The sequence below is a fragment of the Manduca sexta genome, chromosome 24, assembly GCF_014839805.1.
Source record: "Manduca sexta isolate Smith_Timp_Sample1 chromosome 24, JHU_Msex_v1.0, whole genome shotgun sequence".
Classification (NCBI taxonomy): domain Eukaryota; kingdom Metazoa; phylum Arthropoda; class Insecta; order Lepidoptera; family Sphingidae; genus Manduca; species Manduca sexta.
The window spans coordinates 9,889,025-9,906,318 of NC_051138.1; the positions used below are offsets into that span (position 1 = coordinate 9,889,025).

General features: G+C 35.3%; 1 protein-coding gene across 5 annotated transcripts in view; it reads right to left on the reverse strand.

Moving 5' to 3' along the window:
• The window catches only part of LOC115445392 (multidrug resistance-associated protein 1), a 44,985-nt gene that overhangs the window by 6,711 nt on the left and 20,980 nt on the right, over positions 1-17,294 (reverse strand). The window contains exons 9-19 of one of the 5 annotated variants that reach the window (XM_030171636.2): positions 17,045-17,191; positions 16,141-16,225; positions 14,088-14,285; positions 8,290-8,466; positions 7,603-7,736; positions 5,199-5,409; positions 4,471-4,587; positions 4,139-4,245; positions 3,669-3,812; positions 3,105-3,180; positions 619-842 (exon numbers count right to left, since the gene is read on the reverse strand). In XM_030171636.2, coding sequence (XP_030027496.1) covers positions 619-842; positions 3,105-3,180; positions 3,669-3,812; positions 4,139-4,245; positions 4,471-4,587; positions 5,199-5,409; positions 7,603-7,736; positions 8,290-8,466; positions 14,088-14,285; positions 16,141-16,225; positions 17,045-17,191 — 1,620 coding nt within the window. Of the gene's footprint in view, positions 1-602; positions 843-3,104; positions 3,181-3,668; positions 3,813-4,138; positions 4,246-4,470; positions 4,588-5,198; positions 5,410-7,602; positions 7,737-8,289; positions 8,467-14,087; positions 14,286-16,140; positions 16,226-17,044; positions 17,192-17,294 lie in introns of all 5 variants that reach the window. The other 4 variants (XM_037442141.1, XM_030171638.2, XM_030171637.2 and 1 more) reach the window with 4 other exon arrangements.

Sequence of the window (17,294 nt, forward strand, 5' to 3'; positions counted from 1 at the left end):
TGAATAGATAAATAGAACTAATAAAACCAAAGAAAAAATATATTTAAAAACACGCAATGTATCACAAATAATAATCAGCTGTTGCGCGGGGTCAACGATCCGAGAGCGATTTTTAGTGTCATCATCTCATGTATCACTAGCACTATTGTAAGTTTTCGTTTTTGAAACCGGTTCCCTTACACTCACTATAAAATTAGAATATATATCAGAATTCTGAGAATTCTGAAACGTAAATCCCATTTATGTTTGTTACAGTGAAAAGTATATAATTTATCGTATAAAGATTTTTTATCAACACTAAATCTTGATGAAAATACTTGAAATGTACTATTTAGATAATATTCTTGTTTTAGTGATTACGTGGCCTCTGCAAAAACACAACGGCAGTAAAGTTTTTAAAAACACGTTCTAGCCACATTATGGTCTACCGAGACATCACCAATTACTTATCAGAGAGCCACATGACTAACAACTATATTGATCTCAAAACAAATGCCAACATCGAGACTGTAGTGGCCGGTATTTAGTGTCGGCTCCGGACGCGGTACACAACGCACGTGGACAGTGGCACAAGCGAGTCGGAAGCCGGGCCACGACATGACCGGAAGCTTTGCGTACCGAGAAGAAGCAGGAGGTCCACCCCCTCAGCGTCATCGGCAGCACATTGTCGAGCACGTCGACGTCCTTGCTGAAGCGGTTGAGCACGCGGCCCACGGGCGTGCAGTCGAAGAACCCGATGGAGGGCGCGCGCAGCACGCCGCCCAGCAGCGCCGCGTGCAGCGCGCGCGCCGCCGCCAGCGTGCCCAGGTACAGCGCCAGCGACGACACCGACACCGACACCACTGCGGACCCACACACTGCAGCACCGCACTCACGCGCCCGCGCCCGCCCCCACCCCCACCGACATACACGCGTTACCGACAACAGCAACTCGGCTTTATTCGTTAATCATTAGTGAGCGATAACCGTGTCGAAAATATCAAACGTGTGGCCATACCAAACATTTATATTCCTCCCACGACAAGAGGGCACGCGCTAAACGAATTGCCAATTAAGAATAAAAAATATATTGTTAGTAATAATATTATGTTAGTCCGTATATTAGTTGACACTAAAAGATATATAATAATATTATACAATAATAATTGGCATGCAACTTTTTTATAATAATAACATTAGTAATATAATATTTGATTTTATGTGAAAATCACGAACGGGTTAAGTTTTTAAAAAACTTCCCAGGATTAATCAAATCCTATGAAGCAAAGAGATATGGCAAACCACTGGAAACAGCTTATTTTTTTTTTATATATTTGCATACACCTGGCAAAGGTTACAACGCGGTTATATGGTCTATTTCATTTTTCCAACGATTTAAATACCTTCTGAATTCTGACATAAGCATTGAAATTTTGAAATGCATCAAAACATTTGTTGGCAAATAATATTTGTTTTTCTTTTTTTTTTATTATTTAAGAATCCCGTGCGACCGTCTTTCAGCCAGGTCTGCATTACCGTGTTCAGATATGTATAAAATTATTTTATGTCAATTGTTTACTTTGCTTAAAACACCTTCACAAAAATGTCTATCAGCTCTCCATGTAGTATTTATTACATTTAATTATACCAGAACAGTAATAAAAATTACGCTTACTAGCTTATTAATTTAAGTTATTATAAAAACTAGACAGTAAACATGAATATCCCACACTTGTGACGCCACGTAACTCGCCGTCGCTACCAAACCTTTTGATCCTCGACCCAAACAGTAATTATTCTAGACTTTATGAAATATTCATAATTTTAAATGTAATATTATGGTTGGTAGTAGGTAGGTAGGTAAACACAGCATACAAGTTATATGATGTATTCATAATATTATGATACCTATTTATTCAAATGTAAAAAATAGAACATAAAAAAATTATCTTCTTAGTTTGTAATTCTTAGTCAAATGTGTGTGCGTTTTTCCTTCTTGTCTTCAACAAAATATAGAGATACATTAGTATATTTAATTAAACCATATTATTAACAACAAAAATCGAAAACCTTTGAAATTAAAATAATCTTAGATTAATTTAAAAAAGGTTGTAAATAAACCATTCCATGACTTTTTTCACGTTTACACACTACTGCATACCAATGATAGGTTCTAATTAGAAGCTTTCATGAAGCATGCAGTATGATTTTATCGGGCTACCCAAATTTATCATGCAAGATTTAATAATATAAAAAGAAATATACAAATATCTATAGATTTATAATAATTATAATTTTATAATAAATGCAACATGTAAAAAACAGATCTTGAATAAATGTAAAAAATGTATTCATTATTATCGCGTGTCGTCTCTGTTAATTATTTAATATTGTATATCCCATAATAACCATATAATTATATAATTATAAATAATATAGTACATGTTCAATAAAATAAAGCCTATGTATTTACATAATTGACATTCCTGATTTCAGCAAGTTTTTATTCTTAACATACATTTAGTGTTAAAATGATTTGCAATAAAATAATGAAATCGCAAATCCCTTAAGTCAATAATAATGGTAGAATTAGACAAAAAATGTTATGTTATTAATGATAATAATACATTATTGGAGCTACGAATGCTTGGATATCCAAAATAGAATGAAAAGTTAGATAATATTTTTTATTTCCAGATTTAATCTAACATACTATTATAACATTAAGTAAAACGTCACTCTTTAAAACGAATGAGTGACAATAATAACTTGTGAAATCAGAATATGAATGTTCTATAAAGTAATCCCGTGATTAGTGTCTGACCGTATTTTCGGCTTCGGCCACCTTCGGCTAAACATTCAGCCAATATGGGTCAAAATCGATTGACATAAATAAATGTTATAATTCACATTATTTCGCCATGATTTTACATTCTAATCCAATGGAAAGGTGACTTTTAAAGTTGAAGTCATAATATATTTTATTATTGTAGCCCATTTAGAACTAATTTTTTTTAGGCTTTCGGCTTCGACCGGACGTGTAGCGAAAGCCGATAAGTTTCGGTCGGACACTAACCGTAGTGCGCGTACGGTCCGCGGCGGCGCGAGCGTACGTGTGTGCTTACCTTGCCCGACGCCGAGCCCGCCGTACACGCCGAGGTACATGTCTCTCAGCTGCGTGTCTACTGTACCATTCACTACCTGAATTGGGTTAAACATGTCAACTGTAGATTGGATACTAGCAGTGCGAGCAACGTGAATACAGCGTTTAATGCCTAGTGCATACTGACGAATCTAAACGTAATATCTCTTCTGTTTAACTTATATAATACTCCAAATATTATTCTCAAACCTATGGTATATTTCCAAACAATACCTGAACCGATAGATTTGACACAATCCAATGCCTAAAATTTTGTGAATATTTTGGGACCGGGAGAGAATGTCTATGGCATTAAGTGTGCTTTATACATTTGTATATTAAGTGGAAAAAAAATATATATATTTACCCATTTTGGTCCACTTCGGATCCAAAGTTATTACAAAGTTATGTTAATATTTTAACATCTATCCATTTGACATTAGGAAAATCACCAATAAAATGTTAAGGTTATATTTAAAAGTCAATTTAGCAGGAGAAATATTACTCCAAACAATAATTACAAATAATATTATTAATATATTCCTACCATATCTTTATCGTTGGACCACTTGGCGAGCCAGTAGTTGGAGCCGACCTGGAACACCTGCAGGATCAGATTCATGACCACCGTGATCACGGACGCCATCACGCCCACGCTCATCAAGTAGTGTTTGTATATACTCCATTTTACCTGCATACAAAAAAAAGCATACAAATTTCTCATTTTATAAAGCCGTTGAATATTATTTTTTAACAATTATTCTGTACTTTTATATTAAGGTGATAGCTTAAGGTCCATTTTCATACATTTTGTTTCACCTTTAATCTGGGTAACTATACAAGTATTGACAAGTAAAGAATTTATATTCACGTCTAATTAGTGATTAGTTCTCGCAGTTGAAAGAAAAACGTAAAAATAATTAACATGCATGGATATTTCGGCCTTTAAAATTTCGTCGTATTAAATTTTAAATTTAAAAGACATAGAAGATAATAATTTAATTGAAGTAAACTTACACTGCCAGTTTCAGTTTTTTCAGCTTCTATAAGTTTATTCTTTTCCTTCAATTCCTTTTGTGTTAAGCCATCCGGAGTCTTCCTCTTAACGCTGCCGGCGCGGTCACCTTAAATTGAATACATTATATAAACAATTTTCACTACATGAATATGTCTTTTGATAAAGATAATTTACATGTGATTGTTCGCGCCTGTCCTTACTTGTAAGGTTCTAAGGATTCAAATATGGGTCCACAGTTTACAACACGTATTAAAATCGATAAGAGCGCCTTAAAATTGTACTGTTTATTAATAATGTGGTATGATCCGTACATAATACGGTTTACAATTACCTGCAGCCGTTTGATCAGACTCGGAAGCACTTTCCGACAATGAGCGTGCTCTTTGAAGCTTGTTCTGGAATTCGCTGCCTAGTTTGTTTTCTAAGTCTTGTTTGAGCTCATCCAACTCTGAAACAAACAAAATAAAATACCTTTAGCTCGCGGCTCCGCCCGTGTGCAACAATCTTTCCGCGATAAAGTTTGCCGGGAAAAAAGTTTCACTATATATTTTCCCGGGATGGAAAGTAGTCTATTTCCTACCCAGGGTCTCAAACTACCTATACCTAATTTAATTGAAATCCGTTGGGCAATTTTTGAGTTTATCACGTTCGGACATGTAGACAGATGTGGCGGGGGCTTATTATTTAAGAACTTTTTAAGGGTTACTAACTGTTTACTAAGCGCACGCAATGGAAGCTCTCAAAAGGATTAATTTTCCCCGGTTTTGCAACATTTTACATTAATACTCGCTTCTATTGGTCATAGCGTAATGTTATTAGTCTATAGCCTTCCTCGATATATGGACTATCTAACACTAAAAGAATTTTCAATTCGAACGAGTAATTCCTGAGATTAGCGTGTTCAAGCAAACAAATAAACTACTCAGCTTTATATAATAAATACAGATTAAACATTGTTTAATCTGTACTGTATAAACAACAGATTAAATACCTCTATCAAGGCTTAAATTAATAGACCAGGCATGACGCATGCGTCAACGAATACATAAATTGGTGTACCTTCGGGCGAGGTCCGTTCGGCGTCGCTGAGGTGGTGCAGCAGGAAGTCTGCGAAGGCTCCCTTCTTCTCGAGCAGCTGCTGGTACGAGCCCGCCTCCGACACCTCGCCGTCGCGCAGCACCACCACCAGGTCCGTCTGCGCCAGGTACGACACGTTGTGCGTCACCCACACGCGCGTCTTGCTCTTCAGTAACCCATTGGGGCCAATCACCTACAACAAAAATATATGTTAAGCCTGCTGTGCCCACATGTAAAAGGTTATAACATAGGCAATTGCTTCAGTTAAGACGTCATGTTATATAGTTTATACACAGTTACATATGTAGACGACACCTAACACGACGAGGTGTTTTCCTCTAGTCATGTCGTTTTGATGGAATTTGGAACCTATTCAGGATAATTTTCGATCCTGGAGTTATATTTTATAACTCAGGTCGTTTAAATGAACGGTAACAATTACGTTGTTAAGTAGTGTCCCACTGAGTCGGACATCTTCGGCCAAAAAAACTAAATTAGCCGCAAACTTAGGCGTTCCGCTAATATCATTAAAGATTTTAAAGCTTTAAAGCCTTCGGCTTCGGCCGAAGGTGCCCATAACCGATTAATTGGTTTCAGCTTCAGCCAGAAACCTTGGTCGGACACTATTGCGAGCATAATATACGACGGATAAGTAATATTATTATATATAATGTATTTTTGGAATAGCAGACCTAATAATCTGATTTAATTTCATTACTTTAAAATGTCCGAATTCATTCGGTTCCCACATGTTTGTTGCTACTTGAAACCGGTTTACTTTGTATGAATAAATTCAGTTTTATAATGTGTTACAGAGTCTACTTGTAATCAGTAACCGCGTATTATATTAATATGATTAAACTATTACCTGTAGTTGTGTGGAAGTAGAACAAATAAATATTTTAAGTTGACCTATCCATAGCGTGCGGTAAAACAGATATGACTCATAATAATTATAATTATAAGTCATTACAGTTAACGACACGACTATCAGTAAAACACAAGTTCGTATGTTGTCCGGATTTAGGTCAACTGCGATGACGTTCATAATACTATTTTGTTACTATTGTTCAATTTACTTGAGTTATTAATGATTGGCGATAGGCTCGCTCCTATAATACCATGGTAAGGAACACACTAGGCAAGAAGTGGGCCTTAATGAGTATACGATTTTAAAGATAATCATCCTGTTTTTTAAGACCTATAATAAATATATAAATTAATCAGCGAATCTGTTACTAAGTGTATTATGTAGATTTAAACTTTCTTGTTTTTCGGGAAAATGTCCTGCTATAATTTTTTTCGGGATAGAAAGTAGAAAGTAGCCTATGTCCTTCCCAGGGTCTTAAAGTATCTCCATACCAAATTTCATCGAAATCCGTTGGGTAGTTTTTAAGTTTATCGCGTTCAGACATGCAGACAGATGCGGCGGAGAATTTGTTTTAAAATATATTTTTCTAGATCTTTATAAGAGAAACAATTTCGCTTTACACGATTCTTGTGTAGCGTTAGCCGTTTACGCAGTGCACGCTATGGAAGCGCTCAAAAGGAATAATTTTTCCCCGTTTTTGCAACATTTTACATTAATACTCGCTCCTGTTGGTCATAGCGTGATGATACATAGCTTATAGTCTTCCTCAATAAATGGACTCTCCAACACTAAAATATTCTTTTCAATTCGAACCAGTAGTACTTGAGATTAGCGCGTTCAAACAAGCGAACAAGCACTTAAGGCTCATATAATACTAGACATAGATATAGATAACTAGGAAGTAAGATATCTGTATGTTGGTATTTGGATCTTACATTTGATAGTCTTTGAAGGTAAAGATATGAACACGATGTAAGATACTTATTTACCTTATCGAATTTTAAATTATAATGAGTGCTATCTTTACACATTATACAGTAGCAATTAGGATAATGTTTTGTTATCATCTTCACGATATTTTGTAATGCCTAATTTAGACATAGCAATGTTCTTGCCTCACACATGCAATTCTTGAAAGGATATAAAAAGGTGATTCTAAATATGGGTAATGACGAAGTAGTTCTTGCCCGCGTTGACAAGCATAGTCGGCTCGCTTAGGCAATAATCCTACATTTTAGACAGATAATCAAAAGAATTTGTACGATATTGGTATGTTCGGGAAAAAGCATCGTATAAACTGTAAAGGGTCACAGTACGCAAGAAAGTTCCTCAAACAATTTCTGTATGACATATTTTTATGCGAGTTTAGTTATCGTTTGCAGGTGAATAGTAAGATGCAATAATCTCCTGACGCCTATTGGTAGTTGCGTAAAGATCTCGGTAGCAAACATTTGCTTCGTCTAAATGAGGCTTTAAATGTACCCGACGTATCGTGGTATGAATATAGTAATTTACCTTATCGAATATGTGTTTGCCGACGTGCGAGTCGACGGCGCTGAGCGGGTCGTCGAGGAAGTAGTTGTCTGCGTCGTAGTACACCGCGCGGGCCAGAGACACGCGCTGCTTCTGACCGCCGGACAAGTTGATACCTGCAGCAAACAACACATGCTCACTGGTCTAAATAATGTGGTGGCATCTACATTGGTTTAATGATAAGTTTAGACTAGTTAGTTCTAGTAGCAATATATTGCGCTTAACTTCCAGATGTTTTAACACGCGGCAATGTTTCAATAATGATATACACGTGCGGCTTGTCCCAGGTCCCGCTAGCTTCAAAATTTGCAGGTGTCGACTTACCGTGATTATTTCCATGATAAAAATTGCTTGCGGAAGTCGACTTCTGCAAGTTTTCTAGATAAACTAAACCTCTCTTAATACTAACAGTTAACATGAAATATTAAGTACTTTATGGCCATCGTTGTGATACTGCTTCCTTTGCAGCAAATAAAAAACAAATTAACATGACCCTACACGAGTGGTAGATGTTTTTAGTAATTTGATCAACAACAGTTTTACATTTAAGAATACTATCACATTGGACATATGAATGTTTCAAGGTGACGCGCGCAGTACAGTATAATAATATAGATGTTCAAATGTGAAATCATCATATCGAATGGAATGATATTTAGTATAAATAACCTTTCTCTCCGATCTCGGTCTGGTCTCCTCCGGGAAGCACTTCGAAGTCCGGCTTCAGCGCGCACACGTTGATGACGGTGTTGTACTTGTGGCGGTCCAGCGCCTTGCCGAACAGAATGTTGTCTTGCAGTGTTGCGTTCTGAATCCAGGCTTGTTGTGGCACGTACGCTATACTACCTGTATATAAGAATAAACACATTCATCAATAAATAATTTCAACAACCATCAGTGTAAGTGAACAGATATGTTACCAGTGGGATAATTTATTAATTACAAAAACTCGTGTTCTATAGATCTTAATTAGGTAAATGACAATAAGGAACATACAGTCACACGAATATTCGATATAGTTCTAGTCCATTGAAATGTTACATTTTTTAGGCCTTACCTTGCGTTTTTTAGAGGACGCAATTTTATTTTTTTGAAGTGTAGGGGGGGTCAGTGTAAAGCTAAAACCAAGTTTGTGGGGTCGCCACCCTTGTCCCACGGCCGACATCTTGAAAATAGGGGTTGAAATGGTTTTTACGATGTATCTCTTAAACTATTTATCTGACAAAAAATATATAATTTTTTTTGTTGCAAATTAAATTCTCTAAAACTTTGGTCTAGTAACTTTTGTCGTAGGACTATAAATAAAAAAGTTATAAGCGAAAATGTTAAGAAATTCAATGTTAAGCAGTGTCCATTGCAACGTCATCAGAACGTGTGTTTATAAGGTTCATAATACTTTTTGTACTCTCATTAATACCCAAATACCCAAGGGACCATTAGGGAACAAAAGAACATCTGCCTGCTATTATTATTATTATTTCTAACCTCTCTTATTGTAAGAATATCGTTCAACTTATATCTTTTAGTTGTGCTACATATTTCTGTACGTGCGGATGTATTTTATTCTGTTTTTAATTGTGAAGACGATTTAGAATGATTTTAGACACGATTTTAACTTTAGTGAAAACTACTTTTTTTAGCTTTTTGACTTTTATAAGAGTTGTAAAAGTCAAAATGCTAATAAATAACTCTACTACGACAACTTCAACACAATATTATCAGCTATTCTTACATCAAGAGAGGTTAGAAATAATAATAATAATAGCAGGCAGATGTTCTTTTGTTCCCTAATGGTCCCTTGGGTATTTGGGTATTAATGAGAGTACAAAAAAAGTATTATGAACCTTATAAACACACATTCTGATGACGTTGCAATGGACATTGCTTAACATTGAATTTCTTAACATTTTCGCTTATAACTTTTTTATTTATAGTCCTACGACAAAAGTTACTAGACCAAAGTTGTAGAGAATTTAATTTGCAACAAAAAATGTTTATACATTTTTTGTCAGATAAATAGTTTAAGAGATACATCGTAAAAACCATTTCAACCCCTATTTTCAAGATGGCGGCCGTGGGACAAGGGTGGCGACCCCACAAACTTGGTTTTAGCTTTATACTGACCCCCCCTACACTTCAAAAAAATAAAATTGCGTCCTCTAAAAAACGCAACCCCAAATGTAACTTTTCAATGGACTAATGATGAATTGTGTAAACTGCTTGAGTTTTGTAGTATAGTGCCCGATTTACTCAAACCGGTGAATTGTATATTCAATATACTTTATCGAGAAATTCTCGATCGACCTTCTGTTTCATAGAATTAAAATTGAGGAGAGTGGTGTTCTTTTTTGTTATCTATACTATTATATAAAGCTGAAGAGTTTGTTTGTTTGTTTGTTTGAACGCACTAATCTCAGGAACTACCGGTTCGAACTGAAAAAATCTTTTTGTATTGGATAGCCCTTTGTTCGTGAAGTGCTATAGGCACGGAGCGGGGCCGTAATGAAATATGTTGCAAAAACGGGGACAATTTATTAGTTTTGAGAGCTTCTGTTGCGTGCGCTGCGTAAACGGTTAAAGTTATGCAACAATGATGTATGACGGGATTGTTCCCCTCAAAAAGTTCTACAAAAATATATCATAAAACAAAGTCCCCCGCTGCATCGGTCTGCCCGAACGTGTTAAACTCAAAAACTACCCAACGTATTAGGATAAAATTTGTTATGGAGACAGTTTGAGACCCTGAGAAGAACATAGGCTCCCGAGAAAATATATAGCGTGACTTTTATAATGGAAAACTTTAGCCCGAAAAACTTTATAACGCGGGCGGAGCCGCGGGCAAAAGCTAGTAACTCATAAAACTGTTGATCAATTATGCATGTTACAAGTAAAAGTTATGACAGTCATTTAATTGAAATTTACTAAATGTGATTCCGACGTGTACTAGGTTTATAAAAGACTTAAATACTGATAATAGTAATGATTGTGAGCGTGAGCGTTTACGTGCCGCGCGTGAAGTCAACTATAGGTAATTCTTCGCAAAATTCACTCACACAGAGCCGTTGCGTAGCTGTGTGCGTAGAGTTAGCGCGTCGGCTATCTTTATAGTCAGACCAACCAATTTTGATCTTTACGCTTTAATTATCTAATTGGAATGTAACTTATGATTTATGAATTTATGATAAATGAAGAATTCTATTAGTAAATATATAAGAATTCATCATGAAATAGTTTATATGCATCATTTTGTAATTATAAAAGAAAATAAACATTTTTAACAAATTTTAACGGCAATTTTACAAATTGTTATTTTCACTTTTTAAATGTAAATGCTTAAAAAATTTAAGCATTTGCATTTAGAAAAGTACCCTTAGTAAAGTGGAGCTCATCATGAAGCCGAAAGATAGGCACCAGAACTCCGTAATCAGACAATAAATCAGGAAAATTACTGTGCTACGATGTTTATAATGGACCACATAATTACTCCATAGATCTGCAGTTTTTAATATTTAGCGTATTGAAAGTTTAAATTAAGTCATTAGAAATTACATATTGGAATTTATATTTTGAGTCAGAAGGTGTATGTAATGAGATCATATCTTAATGAAATGTAATTTTTGAAAGACGACCACCCGATCATGTTGTGTTTGCCTGTTCAATATCACTATTTTTTTTTTCTTTTCTCATGATTAAAAACTATGATTGTAAATGTAGGCGAATGCACGCTGTACGCCGTTATTTAAGTATGAATCTATGTTCTCTTTTATTTGCTATCGCTAATTTTATTTTATGCCGCTCCAGGTTTAGTCGATTGGATTTCATCTTATCCCATGTTAACGGTGATGTGCGTGCATTAGCTTATATAACTATTGTGACTATGTACAAGAAAGACTTGGAAAAAATACAAAAGAAGTACTGAACAATTGATGACAAAAAGAAAGCCCGGAGTTTCTTTCTGCCTTTCTTCTTCGGGTAGTCATCACTTAGGTAGCTAGTGAAAGGCTGGTAGGTTAGCTAGGCTAGGGCTCATGTCCTCACCGGTGAGGATCGCGACGCGTTACCCTTCTATTTCCCCTACTTGCCAGCCCGAGCTGGTTACTTCGGTTTGTACCTAGTCTTTTGTATAAACTTTATCCCTAATTTAAAATCTCCATAGTTATATAAGTGATTTTAATAGTTGTTTAGAAATAATAATTATTCTTATTCTTTGTTTTGACGTATCATAAGTGCAACTTTGTTCGCCTACGTGATAAATAAAGTATTTTATTTTTTATTTTTATTTTTTAGATGTCATTTTTAGATGTATAACTAAAAAGTGAGAAATAAAAGATTTCTTTTTTTGGAAGTTGGTTATATTTTTTTGGATAGTTTTTTTTTTAATAGGTATTGCTTCTCAGTGACATCGATCATCAATCGACCGATTGTACATACATGTATAACAATTTACCAGTTTTGTATCCATAGTTTTGCATAATATTTGCGACACACGATGAAGCAAAATAGTTGGTTCTGTACTTTTTTTTGACCAACAGCAGTCAGCTTTGACTGTAAGTATGGGAATACCGTCTTTTACATCGCTACAGGCAACATCTTTATCAGTTTCTTCTCTAGCGGCCTCTTGCATCCTGTCCTCTGCAGCTAATTTCAATCATTTAGCTAACTCGTCGTAACATTTAACGTCTTACAAAAATTTTGTAAAGCCATAATTTGTAGCAAATTGTTTTGCCTGCAAATATGTTTTTTCTCCTTTATCCCCAAATGGTAACTCATACCTTTTCTACCTGCATAACATTCTATAAGTTAAATTTGGTAAGTTCTATGGCAAAGAAAAGAGTTAGGATTAAATAAGTAAAGTTGTACGAATTTAACAAAAAAATTGTAATAATATATTTACAATAAAAAAAAAAAAAAAAAACAAAAAATAAGTTAAACATTATGTTTCGACCGGATTCTCATGAGCATTGACGAACCCGGTAAACTTTGGAGCGCTGTAACAGCATTTTAAATGAATGAAATAAAAAAAAATTATAGGGAACAATTTTCCTCAAAAGATCACTTACAAGTTACTTTGAGGTACTTTTTTTGTAAATTGTAAAAAAGTTATAGAGCAAAAAAGAAAACTTTTATAAACATTTTCTCACATTTTTGCTTATAACTTCTTTAATTTTTAATTTATGGCAAAAAGTTATATAAACATATTTGTAGGCAAAACAATTTGCTACAAATTATGACTTTACAAAATTTATGTAAGACGCATAGTTTCCGAGATATCGCGAAAAAAGTGTTTTCACCCCTTTTCCATGATGGCGCCAGGGGACAAGGAGGGCGACCTCACAAACTTGAGATTAAGCTTCTATTGACCCCCACACATGTTCTAAAAATAATATTGGGTCCTCTAAAAAATACAAAGCTCATGTAACATTTCAATGGGCTAATTGTTTTTAGCTTAAGGTTCCATTTTTTTCCTTCGAGTAACTGTTGCTCAAGTGTTTAATGAGTAAAAAAAGCAACAACCATAACTACTGACGCATGTTATAACATTAGTACATCAATCTTTTAGCTTTTGCTTTAGCCGAAGTTTCAGCGTTGTTGCGTTTCCTATTTCTTGCCTAGAAATAGCTTTACTTCCCATTGTGTCTGAAACATAATAATAATTTATAGTAACTACTAAAATTATTGTCACTCATTAAAGAAAAAAATATTTTACTTACTAAAGTACTAAGATGTGGCAATCACTGTATACACGTGACTATTTTTTCTACGCACAGCAAAGGCCAACTGGAGTCTGGCCGGAGCGACGAGCGATACGTCCTCTCTCTAGAAAGCCTCAAGGTGGACTAATTTGAAACGATTTGCGCGTTGCGTTTTATAGTGGTATTTAAAATATTTATAGAAAAATAACAGAACTAATTTTGTTGAATTTTTAAATTGTATGTTTTTAAGGAGATGTTCTTCTATTATAGTAATCCAATATTATATTCAATTAAGTAAGATATAGTGATAAAAAAAAAATCATTTAAATGACCAATATTTCTGAAATTTTCGAATTCTTTGAATTTTTATTTCTCATGAATTAAACATAAAAAGATATTTTTTCTCTACTAACTTTTTTCTTCAGGATCTTTTTAGTTAGATAAAAATAACATATTGTTATGTTCCTTAGTGGTTTAAGATATTTTGAGCTTCGAAATAGTCGTTCGACGCGCAAATTTAAAAACCTCTGTTCAGTAATTATTAAACAATTTACAAATACTCAATAAATCTAAAAATTTTCTCTACTAACTGTTTAGACAACAAAATTTTCTATAGTAATTACTAATTCATATGTTTTTAAAATAATGTTTTGATGGATATTATCTCCTTCGAAAAGTGCTGTTTTTGAGACATACGGCGCGCGGATGCGTAAACGCTCTTAAGTTAAAGTATAAAATAGTCAAAGAAACATGTCGGTATGTGTAGACGTGTACCGTTGGTGTTGACGCGGCCGGCCAGCGCGTTCATCTCGCCGAGCAGCGCGGCGAGCAGCGAGGACTTGCCCGAGCCCACGGCGCCCACCACGGCCACGAGCGCGCCGCGCGGCACGCGCAGCGCGATGTTGCGCAGCACCGGCTCCGCGTCCTGCGCGCCCCACGTGAAGTGCCCGTTCTCGATCACTATCGGGTGCGCTGTCCACCAAACCAAATATTACAGCTATGGACGGTCAGCAACAAAACTACTTACTGATCCAACATTTCAAATCACCTTTAAACTTTATTCCTTCCTGAATAGAAATAAACTTCAGAAGATTTATTATATTTTAGATGATGGAAAATGAATATTTCGAGTGAAGGTTATAGTGTAGAACGGTTTTGAGTTTGTTTAGCTACTTTTTGGCTGACTGTACACTATACATGTTTTATAATTGCTTTTTTTTATACGATCACGGCAAAGTGACCCCACTGCACCGAATTATAAGTTAAGTGGGGTCCAATAGAATGTCGACTGCATATGAAGTATTATTGTAGCTATGTAAGTAAGTATTATGTTTAATACAGTTTAAAATAACTTAACATATCGTGTAAAATTTATTAATTGCAACGCGTATTTATACTCAGCGTCTGGGCAAATTCATTTGTGTTGGTCGATATTAGGTTTTTGATATCAATCCGCCTGAGGGTGAAATCGGCGAACAAATTAAACTGATAAACATTTTCCCCCGTAATCATAGACGTTTTTTTATCTATGGACGGAGCAAAGCTGTGATAACAAGTCTGTTTTTCAGTGCTGACGGCATGGCAGCCTTCGCAGTGCGTAGACATAGGGCCGTTCTGATTAGCTAATATTGTTGTATCTCAATATTAACCAATCACAACGGTCCTATGTCCAACGGCGCTGAGAAACAGACTTGTTATCACAGCATTACTCCGTCCTTAAATAAAAAAAACATCTATGAATAAGGGTTCTTTTTAAGTCTTATGCAACTAAGCGAGTGGTTCGCCAGCCAATAAATGATCACTATCGCCAATGTATACCCACAAAAGTAATTGTGATATATGTATTGCAGAACTTCGAGGAAACTAAAAGAGAAAGTCGAACACAATGAAGAATTACATGTACTAGTATTAAGACATGTATTATATGCCTAAATAAAAATCGTTATCAACTCTTCTTTGTTAAAAGACAATTTAAAACAAACTTGTCCTATCGCTGATATGGTTATGGATCATTTATGCGATACTTATTTAAAGTAATAATAGTTAGTGGTAATAAATATTATGTTCTTCAACATTATTGTTGTTCATTTTTAATTTGACTGCCTCGGTGGCGTAGTTGTATTGCATGTCCGGTACAATAGCGCTCTGAGGTCCTGGGTTCGAATCCCGGGTCGGGCAAAGTGATATTTGGGTTTTTCTGCTCAGTATCAGCCCGGAGTCTGGAATTTGTGCCCGATATGGCGATAGGCTCGCCCCCTATCACATCATGGGACGGAACATACTTGGCGAAAAGTGGGTGCCCTAGTTGCGCCTCTGCATACTCCTTCGGGGATAAAATGCGTGATGTTATGTATGTATGTATTTTTAATTTTTAAAGTAATTTGACATAAAAATATACTTTGTCATTTTAACAACTAACTGTCTCTATTAATACGTATGTTTAAGGATTGTAAATATCTTTGAAAATTCATACGTTTGACGGTGTATGCTATAAAATGTATCACCATTAATATTGGTTGTTATAAACTTAAAATCCGGAAAATGTATATTTGGGGACTTTCAATTTTCTAATACATATGTGCTTCAATACAACATATTTATTTTACATAGCCCACATAGTATCTAAATACAGCTACTGATCACTGAATGACTCGACAGTATCCAAAAAATTGACATAAGTGTACTATGATAATACATGAAGAAGTTTAAAATGCACTATTGCCGGTAGAGACGCATGACTCGTAATAAATGCGATCGTCGCGTACAGTGAACTATCAATAATAGACTAATTCTAACGGACGCATCAATGACAATTATATGTACTTACGCTCTTTCTGATCGTGTTCGATGGAGCTCTCATCCAATTCATCACAATTCATGAACTTGTTCAATCTCTTTATGCCGACGGATGTCTAAAAACGTACAAAACAGCTGTGATATGTCGCTCTGTTAAATGAGTATAATGAAATAACAAAACAATACGGGCAGGATTACGTTTTAGTGAAGCGCCGGGTTTAATCATTAATGTTGCTTGCAAAGCGTTTATTGACAACACCGGCACCGAACAAGTAAGGTCGGGCCACACCAGACCAACCTGAACAATTACAGTGCCAATAATATACCAGTTTAATTGTGTCAATTTACCAGTGTCCTTGGTTTGTTTGCATACATTACATGAGATGTGATGTATGAGAGATTGAATCACAATCGGTCATTAACAACGAATTATTGCTTCGTCAATATATTATATGGCACAGTGATCATATTCATAGTTTTAAATCAGTGTGTGGCCAGACCGAAAGCGACCTACGTCACACGTAACTTGTTATTGAAAAATTAGTATGTCAAAACAGAAATATTAATATGAAATTTGTTCTGAATATGTGTGATTTGCTAGTATATTAAATAAATCATAGAAACATAAAATTACAATGTCGCACACACATAATACACGTGGAGACGGTAAGTATTATATTATAAACAATTTTATCAAATTATATACAAGAGAACGTTACATTATGAATAATATACATAATAATTACAATATGTAAATTACTTGTATCTTGAGAAAATATAAGGTATCTATTACTGTTGACACAATAGCATTGATTAAAGAATAAACATTATACTTACAAAGACAATTCACAAAGCACATTTACAGCGAATTAATTTATTTGTACATTTCATAATAAAGCTACTACAATATATACAAACATCTATGTATAACTTACTTGGACAACATTCGATATAACGTTAGGCAGCATTGACAGTGGGAAACGCAGTATGTTGAAAAGAGACAACGCTACGAAAGCCCTCTTAGAGTCCAGCACTTCGGTATCGTTTACCAATACAAAGCATCCAAACGACATCAGCGACACCTACGACACCATTCCGGGAATTAGGGACGGCATAAGGACGATATGCCCATGCAAGCCTTGCTGGACCGTAAGTGTAGTTGACCTTGGGTCTACAACCGGCCGC